Source organism: Lampris incognitus, unplaced genomic scaffold, assembly GCF_029633865.1.
Source record: "Lampris incognitus isolate fLamInc1 unplaced genomic scaffold, fLamInc1.hap2 scaffold_381, whole genome shotgun sequence".
Classification (NCBI taxonomy): domain Eukaryota; kingdom Metazoa; phylum Chordata; class Actinopteri; order Lampriformes; family Lampridae; genus Lampris; species Lampris incognitus.
Window position 1 is genome coordinate 19361 of NW_026611340.1, and position 19417 is coordinate 38777.

Sequence of the window (19417 nt, forward strand, 5' to 3'; positions counted from 1 at the left end):
GGGCTAACCTAGCTTTAATCAAATGTGTACGGTGTACAATTTTACATTGAATCAGTCCATGTCTAGCACAAATCGAAGAGGAGTGGACCCGCCAGTGAATTACCTCCCACTGGTTTTCTGTGATCTCTACTCCCAGGTCCTCCTCCACTCCCACCCCACCCCTTAATATGTTGTAATGAAGAGGGGTGCAGCGAGGAAATCAGACCATAGATAGTAGCATAAATAGCAGCAGGTGAGGCAGCCCAGCAGCGCGCGGTTCTGGCTCTTTTGAAGACCCTCGCCTTGCACAAAGGCAAGGGTCTTCAAAAAGGGTCAATGGGAGTGTCATCCGGGAGATTGGGAAAGTTAGTCGCCAAAGAGTCGTTAGTACGTCAGTCGCCAGAGTCAATTCTACCACATATGTCCTCCTTCAATGAGTCCAGCATGGACTGCAGGGCCCGCAGGTCAGTGTTAGCCATATTAGCAGCTACATCCGGAGTTGAATGAGGTTTTCTGCGGCCCGTGCGCGTGGAATCAACTTCCTGTTTAGCGGAAGGCATTGCCAGTTTAAAGTACAAAAAAGTAATCTGAACCAGTTAAGTCGCCCAGTGTCCAGAAATGTTAAAAAAAACTATTTAAAAATTAAATTTGTCACAAAACAACAGAGAGGCAGACGTCTCACATGCTCGGTGTCCGGCTCCGCCCCGTGCAATTAAGGCATTTCTCTGAAGATTTGGAGCCTTTTGGTGTTTTTAATTTAAAGGCAACTACTTACAAGATCAAAATACCCAATATTGTTAAATTTTCCGTTGAATGACTCAAGGTCTGAGCAGAGCCGCCGCACCATTTAGGCCACTTTGTATTATATTAACTCGTTGATCGGACAAGATGAAGCACTCGGTTTAATACTCCCATCCCTTTTCCTCTTCATCTCCCAGAGTCCGTGGAGGTGTTTTACGCGCGGAAACCGGTGCACGCGCCCGCGGGCACGTCAGTCAAACTGACTTGCAAGGCGGCGTACAACGTCACCTCCTGCGGCTCCGTGCACGTCGAGTGGTTTTTCTCCAGTCAGTGTACGAAGATGAGAGACCCCCGCCGGTACGCCACCGCCGTGAACGAGACGGCGCTGGAGGGGGGCTACGAGAGACGGAGAGAGGTCACGACGGAGATCCTCCACCTGTCCCGGGAGGACGACGGAGACTACCAGTGCAACGCGGCGTGCGACTACGGAGACACGTCGCAGGGTCACATTATCAGAGTGACCTGCGAGTGACAGCTCGCTCTCCATTCACCTGCGTCCACACTGCTGTCCCCCTGCAGCTGGTAGCGGTGGTCGTCAGCCAAGCGTTTCCAGAAATTCGTTAATTTGTGCGTTTTCCTATTTCATGTGCACTGTTCTGCACAGCTTACATCAGTATCAAACTTTGATCTGTAATGAGGATTTCATGTCCGCCATAAACACACAGTTATAAATGATCGTCTGCGAATATAAAACCATGTTTGGGCGCGTTTTTTTCTTTCCAGTCTTGCGACCGACAAAGTGAGAGGTTTTTGTTTTCTATGTCAACCCGGAAGCAAAAACTGCAGAAGTCTGTGATTTAGGGTTGTTTTTTTGGGGGGGGGGTAGGAGCTCCTCTGGTGCGTGCTTGTGTTTTGCCTTTTTGGATTTGCATTTCTCCCCTTCTTTGGTCTTTTATCATTTAAAACAATACAACAACAAAACAAAACAAAAAGAAGAAGAAATTCATCATTGTTCAATCCAGCCACAGCACCCGATGAGACCCTCCCACACATTCTTTTATTTACCATCATATATGTAAATAATCAGGGGTCTCTGTTTTAGGTATGTTTACAGGTGGGCTGCTACAGACCTTTCTTCTATTATGTCATATTCATGATGGACAAGCCTGATGTCCTCCTCTGACTGGGGTACGGTGTTGAGCGTGAATGCTAACTGGAATAAGGCCCGATGATTGTTAGATGGTTACTGTAATAGCAGCATATAGTGGTGTTGAAGGGCATACAGGGCAGTGGGATCTAATCCATCTGTTTGTGCTTGGTTATTCTCCGGTTTCATCATCTCCTTGAGTCATTATGGTTAATATACTACGTACGAGCCTTGTTTCCATTTTTAGTCCTCTTTGTTTCCTAAAGACCCTCCAGCAACCACGTTTATCTGTTTCCCTGTGAGCAAATGGACCGGAGGCCAGCTCCGTCTCAGAGTATTATCGATCATCAATAAATCTGCACAGTTGTCACAGTGAAAGCTATATGTTTACGAACCACACAAGTAAATATGAATGAGTTAAAATAGAAGATAGTAACTAAGGAAGACTGTCATCACCAAAAAATCTATCTATCTATCTATCTATCTATCTATCTATCTATCTATCTATCTATCTATCTATCTATCTATCTATCTATCTATCTATCTATCTATCTATCTATCTATCTATCTGTCTATCGATAGTGAGTCAAGTAAATTCTTTATGAGACAGTACAAGCCTGTTTCATGCCATAAGCAGGTCAAATTTGACCCGTTTTCAAGTTTAGATGTGAAACAAGGCTTCATTGCATCCTCAACAATGGCCTACTTAACACAATAAAACACATTTTGATCGTTTTTCTTTTTTTTATGCCTATAAAAAGTTACATCTGTGGTGTTATGGGTCAAATTTGACCTGGTAGTAATTATGGGTTGTTTATGCAGAGAAATACATAGTAAATGTTGCCAAACCATCATAAAAAATAAATACAACAAAATAAAAATAATATTAATAAAATCCTATGATAGTATAATAAAACTGTAACAATATTAAAATTGTTTCATGCCAAGAAACCGTATTAACTTGAATTCAATTGTACAGTGGCATGCAGCAAATATGATCCTGCACACATACACACACACACACACGCGCGCGCGTGTGTGTGCAGACTTTGGCGGAGATGACTCTTGTTTATAAGCCTTGTCCAAAACAAAGTGTTGTTTTTGGAGATTAAATGGACTTTTCTCATCCTTTTCATAGGACAGTATATGCGGTTAATTTCGACCCATATAACACAACAGATGTAAGTGATCATTCTTACACTGTAAAAAGTGTAGGGTAAAAAAACTGGCAGCTGTGGTTGCCAGAACTTTACCAATAATAACTACGGTAGAACTTTTTCTACTATTTGTTACGGTGTATTTCTGTTATAAAAACAATGCAAGACTATTTAACGGTGGAGTAATGTTTTTTGTTTTTTTTCCAGAAAAATGATGTAAAAATTATTGTTTTGGCTGATTTATATATTTACGGTGTCTGACCAAGACAGAAACTGTATTCGACCTAGTTAGTTCACGGTCATGTCATGGTTTGACAGTTTGTCACCATAAAATCTACAGAGATTTTTTTTTACCATGCATAAGACAATACAAACAATTTATTTTGGGAATTTTTTTGTTTATCATTAGCCTGTCATGGTCTTATGATATTGTAGTGTGTTCGGGTTCACCGGGGGGTGTACATGTTAGTTGTACATAGTTGGGGGAGATGTTTCGCAGTTCCAGGGGGGTGGTACACTCTTGCTGGGTCAGGGGTTGGTGGGTCGGGTCTATGGAGAGAGAGACGACCTGTGAGTCGGGTTTAATGGTGATGTGTACGGCGTGGCTGTGGCCGACAACAGCCGTGAATAAAATGATGCTCAGTTGTAAGTTTTGAAGTGTGTTTTTTTAATAGCGGTGAACGCTACAATATATGTGCCTGTTCTGTTCATCATAAGCAATAAAATAGCGTAGAATATCAAAGTAAGCATATGTATGTTATGCTTAAGTATGAATAAAAGCTTACTTATAGCAGATAAAACATTTTACTGGATGATAAGTGTTTTTTCAGTACTTGTTAATGGATTTAAACACCGGCCAATTTGACCCACGAACACTAAAGTTGTGAAACCCTTTTCAAACACAATAGGAGAATTAATGGGGTTTTTTCACCAAGTGGGACAACAGATGTTAAAACTGTAATTAAGTGAAGGGTGTTTGTCAGTCTCTTGTTCAGTTGCTATATCCGTCACTGTCCCTTTCATTTCGGTGCTAATCGCACCCCGCATGAGCTGTGCAACACCAAGCAAAGGGCAGGAAACCACAACCCAGTCTGTTGCACTGGCAGGGCCAGCAGGCCGATATGATTTATCAGAGCCCAGCAACACACCCATATCTTATCCCTTTGTGCATAGCAAACCTGACTAGATTCTGTTGCCAAGTTGTATGATGACAAGGGGACCAAGACATCCCTCATGCCTTCTCCTATATCACAATTTATACCAGTGGTTTTCAAACGATGGGCTGCGACCCACTGGCCAGTTGGGTCGTGGGGGTGTCCACCACAAATACAACATTTATGAGAACACGCCTTGTCTGGTTCATTTTATATCTACTATGCCAAGACTGAAAAGGGGAATACTGCACTGATGGGCGATATAGAGGATTGTTCTTTTTTTTTTTTTGCTTTTAGACAGCTAATGAGAATTTATTGCTTATTTTACTGCACAAAATATTTGATACCCATGAGCTGACGTTCGGTGGGTCCCGCGCCAATAAAAAAGCATCTCCACAGGTGTCAAAGCATGAAAAAGTATGGGATCGCCTGATTTATACAGTACTTTTCAGAGACATTTGTACAGCTGAATACTGCCTGAACCAATAATAGCCCAGAATGCACTCCTTACTGGGACTGAGCACATAGCTTTGTTCGTGTCACTGTCTAAACTGCAAACACAGTTGAAAACACGAAAAACCTCAGGTGTACTGTTTCCATCTCCTCTCGTCACTCTTATTCACTTGTTCATTTCTCATCACCCTAAAGGGCAGCGGGGGGCTCCACCACAGAGCAGGAAACCACACGGCTTTCACACTAACAGTAGCAGGATGTTAAGGTGATGCAGGTCAGAGCTTATTGTAAAAAGCGAGGGGGGGGGGTTATCGCTCTGTATATGAAGTATAGCATATGTCATATAGAATGACGCTGATTGACTATATTAACGATACAACTCGGGTTAAATGTCCAGACCTGTCTTCCTATGCTCTAAAACAGATGGTTTTGAATGCATTGGTCTAGGACAGTCCTGTCAAGCCCATGTGTATGGAAAAGTCTCTCTTGTAATTAGAAAAGGATGACTCGCTTGCGGTGCTGTCAAGCGTATAGATCAAGAGCTGCTCCACTGGATACGAGTATATTTTACTAACAAACAACAATGTTTGAACATTTCAATTCAGGGTTGCGAGGAAGGCTTGAGCCTATCCCATCAGGCAATGGGAAATGGACAGGGAGACAACCTGGACAGGTCGCCAGTCAATCACAGCCCACATACACCATGCATATGAGCAGTTAAGAGACACTAATTCACCTAGCATGCATGTCTTTGGTCTGTGGGAGGAAACTCACATAAATACAGGAAGAGCATGCAAACTCAACACAGAAAGGCTGCGACCAAGCCTGCACTGATTGCCAAGCCACCACAAGGCCAGATAACTTCTGGTTCATTCTGTCATAACATGCCCAGTTTTTCCAAATAAAAAAAAAATAAATTAATAGCTTTGTCCATAATCCAGTGGAGGGCCCAAAAACAGCCTATATAGCAGCAACCCAAAGTGCCTGTCCATGATTGTTCAATTTGTTTTTCAGCACAGCAACATGGATATCCAATATAGATTGGCGGTGTTGGTCATGACTTCCGGTTTTATTTACACATCTCTGGAAGCAACAGATCAAGATGACGGTTCTGACAACTGTACCCATGTGTTATGTTGACAAGGCTTAACTCATATACGTAACTGGTCTTTAATCTACTACCACTTTCGCCTGCTCCCGTTAGGGGTTGCAGCAGCGGATCATCCGTTTCTATTTCTTCCTGTCTTCTGCATCTTCCTCTGTCACACCAGCCACCTGCGTGTCCTCCCTCACCACATCCATAAACCTCCTCTTTGGCCTTCCTCTTTTCCTCTTCCCTGGCAGCTCTGTAGACGTAACTGGTCTTTAACGGGCACTGGGAATCCTTTAAGACACCCATCAGATGGCTTCGATCAAGGTTTTTGATTTGAATTAAAAATGCACAAACATTTATGTACATCCTGCAAAAAGGAGACCCTTTATTGTGTAAAATGTGACCCGTTAAAGAGCTGTTTATATAATATTCTCACAAATGTCCCATTTTTAACTAAGAAAAAGGCAGTTGTTGGAGACAGGTATCAACCGCCTGTCTTTTTTTTCAGTCAAACTAATAAAAAAAACAACAACAACAAAATATCTGCTTGGTTAAACATTGGATTTTCAGCAGCTGTTTTTTTTTTGATCCAAGTTATAAAGTGAAGTAAAGAAATATTTAAAAGACATACACAAAAAATATTATAATCTTAAAATGCAAGCCTTTTAAAGAATCCCTCCAAAGGTACATCATGTGAAAAAAATCATATAATAGCAAAACATAATAATACTCAATTGAACAATGAAAAGTAATTGTATGTCCTTGCTCCCTCCACAGCGAGGTTCGAGATCAGGATTAGTGATACAACAGCATCCTTGGATCAAATAGATGTTCAGTGTCTTACTTGGGGAGAGTCCAGCAGTGGCAATGCTCACCAAAACAAAGCATGACCCCTTGGGTGACCTGATCGAAGGACAATCTCTCCCACTGCTACAGCATCCCAGGGACAACGAAATGTGACACAATATGAGAGGGAGGCAAATTTGCAATGTCCTGAGCACATGGTACAGGCCTTAGCCTGGTGGGACACCCTTAATGAGGCAATGAGTGTTGACCAAAAGGGATGCATTGTCTTCAGGAACTCATTCTCATACCTACTGGCTCTAAGGCCTCTCCCAATACTGACAGGACACGGTGTGAAAGACCTGGAATGCTTTCTGCTGTGGCTAAACCGTTTGTGTTTATGTGAAATTTCTAGATGTCACAGCAAGACCAGAGGTAACACCCATTTTTAGTGTCAGTCTAAATTTAGCAGAGAGAGGACAAATTTGAGGAAACCTCAGGGAGCTGCTTGTTGATTGGACGAAGATCCTACATGGATCTCATGAACGCAAAGAAACGAAAGTTTCTAGGGGTGATAGCTTGCTTAAACAGATCTTTGCAGACAAATACACTGAACCTGGTTTTGGTAACAATAACTAATACTGAACAGCACCTCCCACCTACCCCAATATTCATTCATTAAACAGATTCACACCAGAGAGCAATCAAATCTCCTCCTGTTGCCCATTGAACAGCTGCACTGCAGCATTCGGTTAGGTGCCTTGCTCAAGAGCACCATGACAGGAATTTTGCAGGGGGAGGAAAATAGCTCAATTTTTCCCAGCTCCCCTACCCCCTCCTTTTTTTCTTCCTAATTGCATCCGGCCAATTACCCTTCTACTCTGTAGTACTCTGTACTCTTTCGAGCCATCCTGGTTGTTGCTCCACCCCGTGCTGATCCGGGGAGGGCCGTGGACTACCCAGCCCCATTGAATCCATTACTTCATCTTCCACAGTCTGATTTCAGTGAGTTGTTTCAGTCTTATGGTGACTTATCTAGTGTCGCAAACATGGGAGGTGGGCTGAGTGACATCAGCATTTCTGTGATAAGCCAGGCTTGGCGAATTTGCTCTGCAGGAACACCCTGGGCACACACAGCCCCTCCTTCTTATTGACCGTCTCTCTGAGGACATAGTCATTAGCCACTGAGTGAAAGCCAGCCCCCTCAAACAGCTCAGCCAGGAGCTCTGGAGATGGAAAAACAATTAACTGGTTAAGAACTTTGGGTGGATGGAAAAAAAAATCTTGAAAGAAGGTCAGAGTGGGAATTTGTGTAAAGAGGACAGGTGGAATAAATATTGCTTCAATAAACTATATGAAACAAGTTGAAAATGTCTCATCTATACCAATTAGAATTTAGTTTTATTCTGCTTAGAAATATCTCTATACTGCTCCAATATATTGATTCCAAGATCAAATATTTGACAATACTTATTAAACAGTAGTATACTAGTATCTACATTCTGTTTTTTTTTTTTGCAACACCTGATATTTGAAAGACAAATTCCTTTGGGACCAACATGGCTCTGTTTTATGTTAAAGAGCATGCATTAAGACTTGTCACGACACCAGGAACAAAGACACTGTTAGATGTGAAGTACCACATGAACCTGGCCACCAACTCACTCACAAACTGATGTTTAGCAGTGCAATCTGCATAGATTCGAGGTGGGGTGGTGATGGCCACTTCAAAAATATATATATGTTGTAAGATGTTAAAGATTTTGACTTTTTTTAAAAATTAACTTTATAATCCTCCTTAGTAAACAAATCGGCAAAATACATCTTTTCTGCATCCCAACCGCTATTAATCTTTTAGCCTCTCCCTTGTATTCTCTTACTTGGTATTGTCCATTCAGTTTCATTCAAGGTAGGATTTCACAGACATGCCATCACCAGAGATGCAAGTAAAGACATGGTCTTCTATCCCCTTTACAGTGCTCAAACAAATCAATATTTTGATGATAGTTTTAAAGCGTTTCTTCATCTATATAATCTTCTGACTGAATCCACCATCCATCTAACCTGTGTCAAACCTACTCTGTTTCCCTCATCCCTTCATCCCGCCATCTGTCTATGCCTTGTCTTTCACTCTGTCTATCAATCCTTTCATCTGTTTCTGCCCCTGTCAGTATTGTTTCCCCACTGTGGGGAGTGGATCACCCACTCCCATCAATGAAATAACAATTAAAAAAACAAAACAAGTGCTCACCTTTGGAGAAGAAGTATGACCTGGTACCATCTTGACGAACATAGAAGTTTTCCCCCAGTTTGCTGCCAAGTTTAAATCGGACCATGGCATGGTCATACAGACCATAGTCTCTGAACAGGATGATGCCTCCTGGCTTCAGCACCTGGAAGCCAAAAAATACGTTTCTTCTCAACATTACAATCAGCTTGTGTTAAAGCTTGCAGCCAAGTTGGGTAACAATTTCTAGCCATCAGCCAAATGCTGCTAAATGCATGCCTGTGGCTTACAAGTCCGTCAAATTTAAAAGCCACCTTGGTGGATAAGGAACCATCATTTGAATGCTGCAATGGAGTGAAGATTTCAGATGGCTGGTGGATACAATGAAAGTGACTAGATGTTAATTTGTTACCAACAAAGTCATGCATATTATGGACTGTTGGTAGCACAGTCAGGAGCAAGATTCATTCAAATCCTTGATTTGAAAATCTTAACCATTTAGTTAAATTTCTTGACTAGAAGTCAAGATTTTATTCAGTGTACCTGCAAAATATTGTGTGTGCTGATGGGGACCAGTAGTTATAAAAGAACTACATCACCATAACTTAACAGCAGTTGATTAATTTATCAAAATATATAATGCAATAGGTGGAATGACTATAAGTCAAAAACCCATTACAAGACTGGTCATCTGTTCCAGGACTGAACCCCCCCAGTATCTTGACTAGGGATCGACCGATTATTGGTATGGCCGATTATTGGCTTAGATATTAATCATTTTTCATATTATCGCTATTGCCATATTTTTATCAAAAAAGAGTCCGATGTGCAACATGCGCACCTCCGACACACCCCTCACTCTTCTGAAGCACAGCACGACACTCACTCCAACAACACAAACACAGATGGGAAGCATCGAGGAGTCAGATCACTTTTCTAAGGTAAGAGGAGATGCTAGATTCCATAAAACCTACTCAGTTGGTAAGAAAAGCATGCCATAACATTAGTTACAAAACTCACTCTATAACATTAGTTTCTCCGCCTCTCTCCCCCTCCCACACACACACCAAAGAGTATAATGTCGGTCTGACATGAATTCGACACCAGGTTGTCAATTCAAACAGAGAACACAATTTCCATTGCTGTGCTTAGCCTTCAACTGTAACTAGGCTAAAAGAAAAAAGCTGATGTGTGATATTTTAGCTATATACAGAGTGTTATTGTCAGTGTTGTGTATGAACGTGTCAGACGGCCCTTTCACGTGGAACTACATTCTCTAAACCACAGAACGTCTGTCTGATTCTGCTGATCTGCAGCGTAACAATGTGCGCTGCATAGGTGCACTTACGCAAATGAATATGGACATTCTGCGGTTGGGAGAATGTAGTTCCACATGAAAGGGCCGTCTGACGGCAAGATAAAGCGATGAAAATATTCAAAAAAATAGCGTACTCTTAAATGGATTTTATTTGTTTAGGTGAGCCTTTTTTTAAGTGGCTAAAATTTATTTTGTCCATGTCCCCATCTGCAGCAATACATTCCTCAACTTCCGTGCTGGCTACTCCTGCTAAACCTCCAACTGGGAGTGCACAGACTCCCATCTACTGCAGGTAATACACTGACTATCGATAAGTACCTCATGCAACCCCACTTCAAAAAACCTGACGTATCACTTTAAAGATAAGAGAAAGGGGAAAATAATGACACTACATGTACATTTTTCCATTCAGTTCGTCAAAACCTGCTGGGAGCACTTCAACCAATTTATGTGGAGTTATTTTAATATTATAATTATTCACTTTGATCAAAGTTTACTTCCTGCTGTCCATGCTGTTTAATTCATTCCATTTTTGTGTTTTGGAAGTTATTTATTTTTATTTAAAAAAGAATTCCATTCAGATTGTCATCTAGTGCCTTGAATATCATGCACTTTATTTTTATTTTTTCTGTTTTACACAAAATTCAATTAAATATATGTTCATTTAAAGGCAGCCTTGTGTTGGGGTTTGTGTTGCTGTAAATTTTGGCACAATTTTTTTTTTACATTTACTGCAACTGAATATCGGCCCCAAATATCGGCAACCGGCCTCCATAACTTACCAATACTCGGTATCGGCCCTGAAAAAACCATATTGATCGACCCCTAGTCTTGACACATTTTTCTGGCGCTGTTATTGTGCTACTGCTAAATGTTTCCAAACATTCCTACTTTTAAATCTAAATTTCTCCAAACTTAACTGATCTGTTTTAGAAGTATACCGGCTAAGATTGCCACCCGTGTCTCTTACCCTGAAAATGTTCTCCAGGACCTGACTCATCTTGTCAGGGTGGATGGCTGACAGGACGAAGATTAGCGTGACAACATCCACGCTGCCCTCCACAATGTTTTCCTTCAAGTCATCTCTGGTCAGGTCACACTGGAAGGCACTGCAGCGCTCAGGGCAGTATAGAGGGTTTTGCTGTCAACAACAAAAGAATAGAGCTGCGGTCAATTATATCACTCTGCAGGGTTGTTTTTTTTTTTACAAGTATTTTTGATTTGTATCTTATTAATACTCAGTGCAGTATTAATATCAATTTCTGTGAGTACTGTGTAGTAGGCAACAACTATTCCAAATATTTTGCCTATATTTTTGCACATAAATAACATAGTTTTTGCTTTGTAAATATGTCATACAAGCCCCTACATGTAAAGGTATAGAACCTATTTTGCTACTGCAAACTGATTTTACTACCTCTCATATACAGATTTAATGACAATATCTACCACTACTACTTTCAGCTGCTCCCGTTAGGGGTCACCACAGTGGATCATTCGTTTCCCTTTCTTCCTGTCCTCTGCATCTTCCTCTGTCACACCAGCCACCTGCATGTCCTCTCTCACCACATCCACAAACCTCCTCTTTGGCCTTCCTCTTTCCTGGCAGCTCCATATTCAGCATCCTTCTCCCAATATACCCAGCATCTCTGCTCGACGCATGTCCAAGCCATCTCAATCTTGCCTCGCTTGCTTTGTCTGCAAACCATCCAACCTGAGTTGTCCCTCTAATATACTCATTCCTAATCCTGTCCTTCTTTGTCACTCCCAATGAAAATCTTAGCATCTTCATGCAAATATAATATCTATGCCTATTTGCACTGTTTTATCTACACAGAGGTCTACATTTCTAATTTACAGAGAACATCAAACTTCTAAATATATTGTGTTATGCATACAGACAGCAAATCAATTCTAATTTCCAGTATTATAATGAATAAGTTTGTGGAAGTAATAATAATAATAATAATAATAATAAGTTATGAAGAAGAACAGGATTAGGAACGATTACATTACAGGGACAGCTCAGATTGGACGGTTTGGAGACAAAACAAGACAGGCAAGATTGAGATGGGTTGGACAAGTGTGGAGGAGAGATGCTGGGTATACTGGGAGAATGATGCTCAATATGGAGCTGCCAGGGAAGAGGAAAAGAAGAAGGCCAAAGAGGAGGTTTATGGATGTGGTGAGGGAGGACATGCAGGTGGCTGGTGTGACAGATGAAGATACAGAGGACAGGAAGAAATGGAAACGGATGATCCGCTGTGGTGACCCCTAATGGGAGCAGCCGAAAGTAATAGTAGTAGTATCATGAATAAGTTTGTGGGGAAAAAAACCCAAACAGATTCTGTATTTGACTACAGACTTTATCATAAATTCATTTAACAAATTCAGGGAAGGAGTTTAGTGAGTACACTTGCTCTTTTTCACCAATGTTCTGCTTTACCTTCATACTGTTACACACATTTAACATGGAAGCTGCCCAGTGCAAACAGTCTAATAAACTGGCCATCTGGAATTCTTGTAACAGTTTCTAATGAAAGGGGGACGATAGTGCAATTCACTTGTTATGTTGTCCTGGGGAGTAGTCTTACTTTGACAAAGTCCACAGCTCGGGGTGAGAAGTCACAGGCGTAAACAAAGATGTTGAGGTCCTCCTCCAGGAGAGGGAAGATACAGTTTCCTACCCCACAGCCAGCCTCCAGCAACACCAGCCTCTGGGACTCGAACTGGCAACCAGGCAGGAAATAAGAAAACAGATAAAAATAAATTTTATATGTAATAAAAAAGAAAAACAATGGGCCTCATTTATCAATCGTTCATATGTACAAATTTGTTCTTATACACTCATGGAAGCCCTGAAGTTTGTCCCAGAGACCAGTGTAGAACATGGGTAACCCTGAATTTAGACAACAATTGGCCAACACTGATGTCTTTGCAAGCCCGAGTGATTGCTTGTTGCAAGAGGTAGACTAGATGTAGGGGGAAGGAATTACAAATAACCATTAGGCTTTGCTACGGACTGTCACACAACCTTGAGCGCTAAAAAATTCTATGGGTGTGTAAGAACAAATTTGTACGCATGAACGACTGATGAATGAGGCCCAATATCCTTATTACTCATGAAACAGAATAACATCATCAAATTCAGTGGTGACAATATATAGAAGAGGTCCAATTGCTTATTACATAGCCGACCTTATATGACGTTTTGCCCTCAATATATTTCCGCTGAATATGACTTGAAAACTCAATTAATCAAATATGTTTAATTGTCTCACTAAGGAAAACCTACGTTTGAACAAATGGTCTTAAAATTGTGTACATGATGCATCTTATACTATTGTTTTGGCTCATCACTTGTCTTTCTCCTGCATAAAGGCGACTCGTTATTACACGCCTGGTTTTACCTCTCGGCATGCCTTGAGCTCCTCAAACTCCCTAGTTGTCCAGTGTCTGTCCTTGAAGAAATTCGTGGCGTTTCTTTTATAGAACAGATCCCAGTTTTTCTGTGCGTCCTTTTCCAACTTCATCTGCTTAAAGTCGGACACCAGAATTCGGTCACTTGAGAGTTTCTCCAACTCCTGCTGGGTCAAAGTTCTCGCGGTGGTGGTTTTGGTTTGTCCAGGGATGCATGGAGACATTTCGACTTTCGCTTCATCAGTCCCGACGTCCTGATCTTTCGCTGATGCCATAGCGAACCTGGTTTTGCCCAAAGAGCTGCTGGATCCCCAAAGACTATCCTGTGCCCTGTGCCCTGCTGTCTTCCATCCACAATTCGAAACTGTCTCGAACTACCCAATTTTGTCAACGACAAAAAGTTAATGGTGTCATATTTCGTAATGAATCACATATATATATATATATATATATATATATATATATATATATATATATATATATATATATATATATATATATATATATATATATATATATATTAGAACAACAGCTGATTATTAACAGCTTACTAAGGCAACAGTTCTCCTTTCCACACGAAATGTGCAGGCAACTTGTCCACCGTAGAAAACCCTCCGTGTGAAAATGGGTTCCTTCGTGTTTGAAGCCATCAATTTCAAATTTGAATTTCAAATCTTAGCCCTTTATTGAAAAAAAAAATGCATGTCAAGCCCCATGAAATGCTATTTCAAGTGTGTCTTACAGGCTATATTTCAATTTTACGAAGAGAGCGATGGCTAATACTTTATTCCACAAGGCATATCGGTGATATTTTACGACCGGAACAAAACAGGAAAAGGAGTAGCCACGTGACGTAAGACTGTTTTGCTAAAGTTTAGCCAGCAGGCTAGCTTCGTCTTGTTGACTTATGTTATTGAGTTATCGTTGTTTGAGCTAGCCTCCGATCTATTTCTCTTAGTATCTGAGACAAATGGGAAACTGAAACTTTTAAAAAGGAGCCATGAACGGCAGCACTACGCCACTCTTAGACAAAGAGGAGCATGTTTTGAAGCTCGGAGAGAGCTTCGAAAAGAGGCCAAAATCTTCCTTTCATACAATTAGATGTGAGTGTCAAAGGAGTATCAGGCGGTGCACGACATTTGCATTCTACTCGTCGAAAGAGGAAGAGAACCAATTAAAATGGAGAACCAGTGTGGCGTACATTGTTTTACTTGGGACAGTTATCGCTCCTCTTGCACAACCTCGGATAGTCATTTAAGTGAATTAGCTTCGGATGTTTGAGCCACTTTTTAACTTTGTATCTTTACCAGAAGGCAACGTTAATTTACCAGACTATCAAGTTTATTTTTGCTGTCAGTTGTTTTGTTAGTTTTGACATTTCAAAAATTCAAAATGGGGAGAACGGAAAATGCAACTTTGATCTTAATGGAATGATATTTGATGACGTTAAATTGCTCGCATTTTGTGTAATCGTTGCTTTTAGCTCCGGCATTTAAAAACTGGTACAGTTGCCATACGACCTTATTCAAAGCAAAGTTTCCAATGTCCCTTCTCTACAGATGACTTTAAACCTGCGTCTATCGACACGAGCTGTGAGGGAGAGCTGCAAGTTGGAAAAGGGGATGAAGTCACGATAACATTACCTCACATTCCAGTAAGATTATTCTTTTGTAAACTAGCGAAAGTCTTCTGTTAGCACCATGGTCCTCTCTATCTAAAATAATGCACAGGACAGGAAACGAAACTTTCCTTTACCAACCACCATAGTTGACAAGATACCTAAACTCATCAGCTGCATTCTCTCTTTTACCTGACAAGTATGGCTTTACAGCAGAGGAGGATCTCTGCAGAATGATCGCTAACCTGCACTGGACTTAACAGGATGTGTTGATCATTTATAGTTGGTTAACTTTCTCAATCACACACTTGTCTATCTTTTATTTGTCCTTTTTACCCCAAAATGGCACGTTATCATTGGTTACATTCCCTCTTGAAACTAGTTGAATGACATGGCATCAATCAGTAAATAGTTTATGTTAATGAACTAGTTTTAAGAAAACTGCAAGCAGGATGCGTTGGACATTTTAGATGTCAGGGTTGGCAGTAGAGAAAACCTGGACTGCGGGAGGTCCTCAGTTCAGTTTCTGTAATAGTTAATGTTAACATTGTATCCACTGATAATGAAGAAATCTTCTGTAGCAGTGCTGCTGAGCAACTCACCTACTCACTCTTTTGAAAGGGACGTCAGATAAATGTTAATTTTGGAAAGATTAACAATGGCACATGGAGAACTTAGTAGAGTTGGTATGACATTAAATAGATCAGAATTAAATATTGAAAATTCAGTGTAATTTCATTCCCATATAATTCTTGATTTTTATATACAAGGAATCCTTAACTTCTATTACAGCATATTTTACATTTTATAATTTTATCATGTATAAGTCTTATGTGAGCAACTTGCCAATTCAAATTTCTGGTATATGAAGATTTGTCAAATAAACCTGATTCAGATTTTTAATGTACTGACAAAACAGAACCAACATGTCCCCCTAGAGTATAAATGTGACACATCAACAATGATGCACACAGTGCCTTGCAAAAGTATTTAACCCCCTTGACAGTCATCACTAATTTCCGGATTATAAAAGATACTCACACATCTGTTCCTGAACAATATTATTTTTGTGAACCCATTAGCTCTAACAGCATGTTCCCAAAGGCAAAATAAGTTATGTTTTGCTGGCTTTTTATAAGTAAATTAAAAACTAAAATATAGTGCTTGCACAAATATTCAACCCCTTGTGCTCTGAACGCTCCAAGTTTACACAAATAAGAAATGATCCCTGAAACAAACTCAGGTAAACACAATTGGACATAATTAGTGTGCACCACAAGTAACGGTCTCATTTATGGGTATAAAAAGCACTCTGTGTAAAGTTCATTAGCCGGGCATGAACTCCATCAGAAAATGAAGACAAAGGAGCATAATACTGAAGTAAGAGACAAAGTGATTAAAATGCAGAAGGTGGGAAAGGGATACCAAACAATATCCAAGTGTTTGGATGTCCCACAGAACACTGTTGGATTCATTGTCAGAAAGTGGAAAGTGTATCACACCACCGACGCTTTGTAAGACAGGCCATCCCTAAAGCTAAGTGTCCAAGCAAGACATGGGCTGGTGAGGAAATCCACAGACGATCCTGCAATCACTTTGAAGGAGCTCCAGAGCAGTGTCTTAAACTGGAGTAAATGTGCATAAGTCAACCATATCATGGGCTCTCCATAAATCTGGCCTATATGGGAGGGTGGCAAGAAAGAAGCAATTGCTCGGAACTATGCATACAAAAGCACGCTTGGAGTTTGTTACCAAGCATGAGAGAGTCCCAGTTAGGATGCGGGTAAAGGTTTTGTGGTCAGATGAGACGAAAGTTGAGCTTTTTGGCCAAAACTCAAAGTGTTATGTGTGGCGCAAACCTAGCACTACTCATGCCCTAAAAAACACCCTCCCTACAATGAAGCATGGTGGCGGTAGCATAATGCTATGGGGTTGCTTTTCATCTGCAGGCACTGCAAACCTTGTTCAAATTGAGGGAAGAATGGATGGAGCTAAATGCAGGGAAATATTGGAGGAAAATCTGTTGCAGTCTGCCATAAACCTGAATCTTGGGAGACGGTTCACCTTCCAGTAGGACAATAATCCCACGCACAAGGCTAAATCAACAACGGCATGGCTCAGCAACAAAAAGGTGAATGTTTTGGAGTGGCCAAGCCAAGGTCTGGACCTCAACTCCATTGAAAATCTGTGGCACAGACTGAAAATCGCAGTCCAGAGGCACCATCCCACCAACCTGCAAGACCTGTACAAATTCTGCCAAGAAGAATCAGCAAAAATTAATCCAGAAGAATGTGCAAAGCTTGTACATACTTACCCCAAGAGAATCGTGGCTGTTATTGCAGCAAAAGGGTATTCTACAAAGTATTGATATGTGGGGGTTGAATGCAAGCACTATATTTTAGTTTTTAATTTATTTTAAAAAAAAAGTCAGCGAAACATAAGTTATTTTGGCTTTGGGAACATGTTGTTAGAGCTTGTGGGTTCACAAAAACAATATTGTTCAGGAACAGATGTGTGAGTGTCTTTTATAATCTAGAAATTAGTGATGACTGTCAAGGGGGTTGAATATTTTTGCAAGGCACTGTATTTAGACCTGGAGGGTGAATCCCATTTAAGTACTTATTAAACCTGTTGTCCTCTCAGGGTTCCACACCTCCCATGACAGTATTCAAAGGGAACAAGCGGCCGTACCAAAAAGACTGTGTGCTCATCATCAACCACGACACGGGCGAGTTTGTCCTAGAGAAACTAAGCAGCAGCATCCAGGTCAAGAAAACCAGGTGAGAGGACAAAGGTCATCAACCAGGCAACTTTGAAAGTTTTCACAAGTTGAAATATTTTTCCTCTGGATTTCCTTCGGGTGCTCTTATTTCCTCCCACAGTCCAAAGACATGTAGGTCTAAATTGTCCCTAGATTGTCTAAATTGTCGCTAGGTGTGTGTGTGTGTGTGTGTGTGTGATGGCCTGGCGGTATGTACGGGGTGTCTCCCCGCCTGCCGTTCAATGACTGCTGGGATAGGTTCCAGCATCTCCGCGACCCTGAGAGCAGGATACATGGTTTCGATAATGGATGGATGGATGGAATGAAACATTTTTGGAGATTTGTCATCTAAAAAAAAAGGTCATAAAATCATTTTGGCTAAGGATGTCCTGTTGTTTAAACCAGATGGGAGCCAAGGCTCACCAACCAAGGCTCAGGCCTCATTAATCAATCAATCAATCAAGTTGCATTTTATATACAGCATCATGGATTGCATATCCTCCCTTTTCGCAATATAATTAAATTCTCTTTATATGCATGAATGTTAGATAAGCTGGATTGAAGAAGTTTATTCTAAACATGGAGTTTAAGCATTCACTTTTCAAAATGTGAACAACCCAGGCTTTAATGGGGTCATTATTTTGACCGTTGTGGATGAAGTGCCCATTTATCTGTACATGGTGTTGTTTCTTTTTAAGTGGGCTATATATTGATATAGAATAATTTGATCCTCTGTTCCTCCACGAGGAGAAATCTGATAATGGGTTAATAAGTGGGGTGTCTGTTCAAATTGGGATATTTCTCTTTTTCAAGAAAAGATTGATTGTGTGCCTACATTGTCCCTCTGTACTTTTCAGGGCGGAGGGGAGCAGTAAAATCCAGGCCCGGATCGAGCAGCAGTCGGTACGGTCCACCCAACCTACCTCCCAGTTCCGAGCCCCCACCAAGCCTGGTGCGGGTATCAAGACCTCCCCCTCCCCATCCAAAGATAACCCTTCTCCAGAACCCCAGCTTGATGACATCAAGAGAGGTGAGGAGGCCCCACCTCAGTCCCAGCCCATGTCATAATATTAATAGTAAAAAACGCAAATAGATCCTCAAAGTAACATACATTTTCCACCCAAATAAGGGATTGGGGTTTCTTTGCCTTACCAGACTAATTGGAAAATGAATAGGGGTATACAGTATTGCCTCAAGCTATGTCCAACAGCAACACTGACAATTTTTCTGAAACCATTTAGATTCAGTTTGGGCTTTCGTATCTGTTAAGGTGGGTATGAACCAACTTTGAAACTGCAGTGAGAAAAATGTAAATTATCGTTAGCATTAACTAGCTTAGCATCTCAACATTTGACTCTGATGTGACCTGCTCTGAGCTTTCTAGCTGAGAGACAGCAGCTGTGGTTGTAGAGAAATGTTGGCTTTGTGACACACATCTGCACTTAGTTAGCAAATATTTTAAACTGGATTACGTTTATGAAACATACAATAATTTCCTATAGTTTCTAATTTCCTTGTTTTACTTGTTTGAAAAATGAAATGATTTGGAAATGGGAACTAGAAATC

General features: G+C 40.9%; 2 protein-coding genes across 4 annotated transcripts; one reads left to right on the forward strand and one right to left on the reverse strand.

The window, feature by feature from the left end:
• Nucleotides 1–1921: 1921 nt before the first annotated feature.
• LOC130133584 (tRNA N(3)-methylcytidine methyltransferase METTL6-like) lies at nucleotides 1922–14056 on the reverse strand. 3 transcript variants are annotated; one of them, XM_056302046.1, is made up of 6 exons: nucleotides 14024–14056; nucleotides 13463–13846; nucleotides 12647–12781; nucleotides 11023–11193; nucleotides 8759–8900; nucleotides 6517–7733 (listed from the first exon to the last, which is right to left on the reverse strand). In XM_056302046.1, exons 2-6 carry the CDS (start codon nucleotides 13745–13747, stop codon nucleotides 7579–7581), a joined length of 888 nt encoding a protein of 295 aa, XP_056158021.1. In that variant the 5' UTR covers nucleotides 13748–13846; nucleotides 14024–14056; the 3' UTR covers nucleotides 6517–7578. The 3 variants fall into 3 exon arrangements, with proteins under 3 accessions (XP_056158022.1, XP_056158021.1, XP_056158020.1); XM_056302047.1 differs by lacking the exons at nucleotides 6517–7733; nucleotides 14024–14056 and adding an exon at nucleotides 1922–3573 and having other exon boundaries at nucleotides 13463–13879; XM_056302045.1 differs by lacking the exon at nucleotides 14024–14056 and having other exon boundaries at nucleotides 13463–13879.
• A 279-nt stretch (nucleotides 14057–14335) lies between these two features.
• LOC130133583 (ELL-associated factor 1-like) lies at nucleotides 14336–18881 on the forward strand (the record flags this gene model as incomplete). Its single annotated transcript, XM_056302044.1, has 4 exons — nucleotides 14336–14575; nucleotides 15032–15126; nucleotides 17734–17870; nucleotides 18709–18881. Coding segments are annotated over exons 1-4 (508 nt in total), but the record flags the coding sequence as incomplete, so codon positions are not given.
• Between the last annotated feature and the right edge of the window lie 536 nt (nucleotides 18882–19417).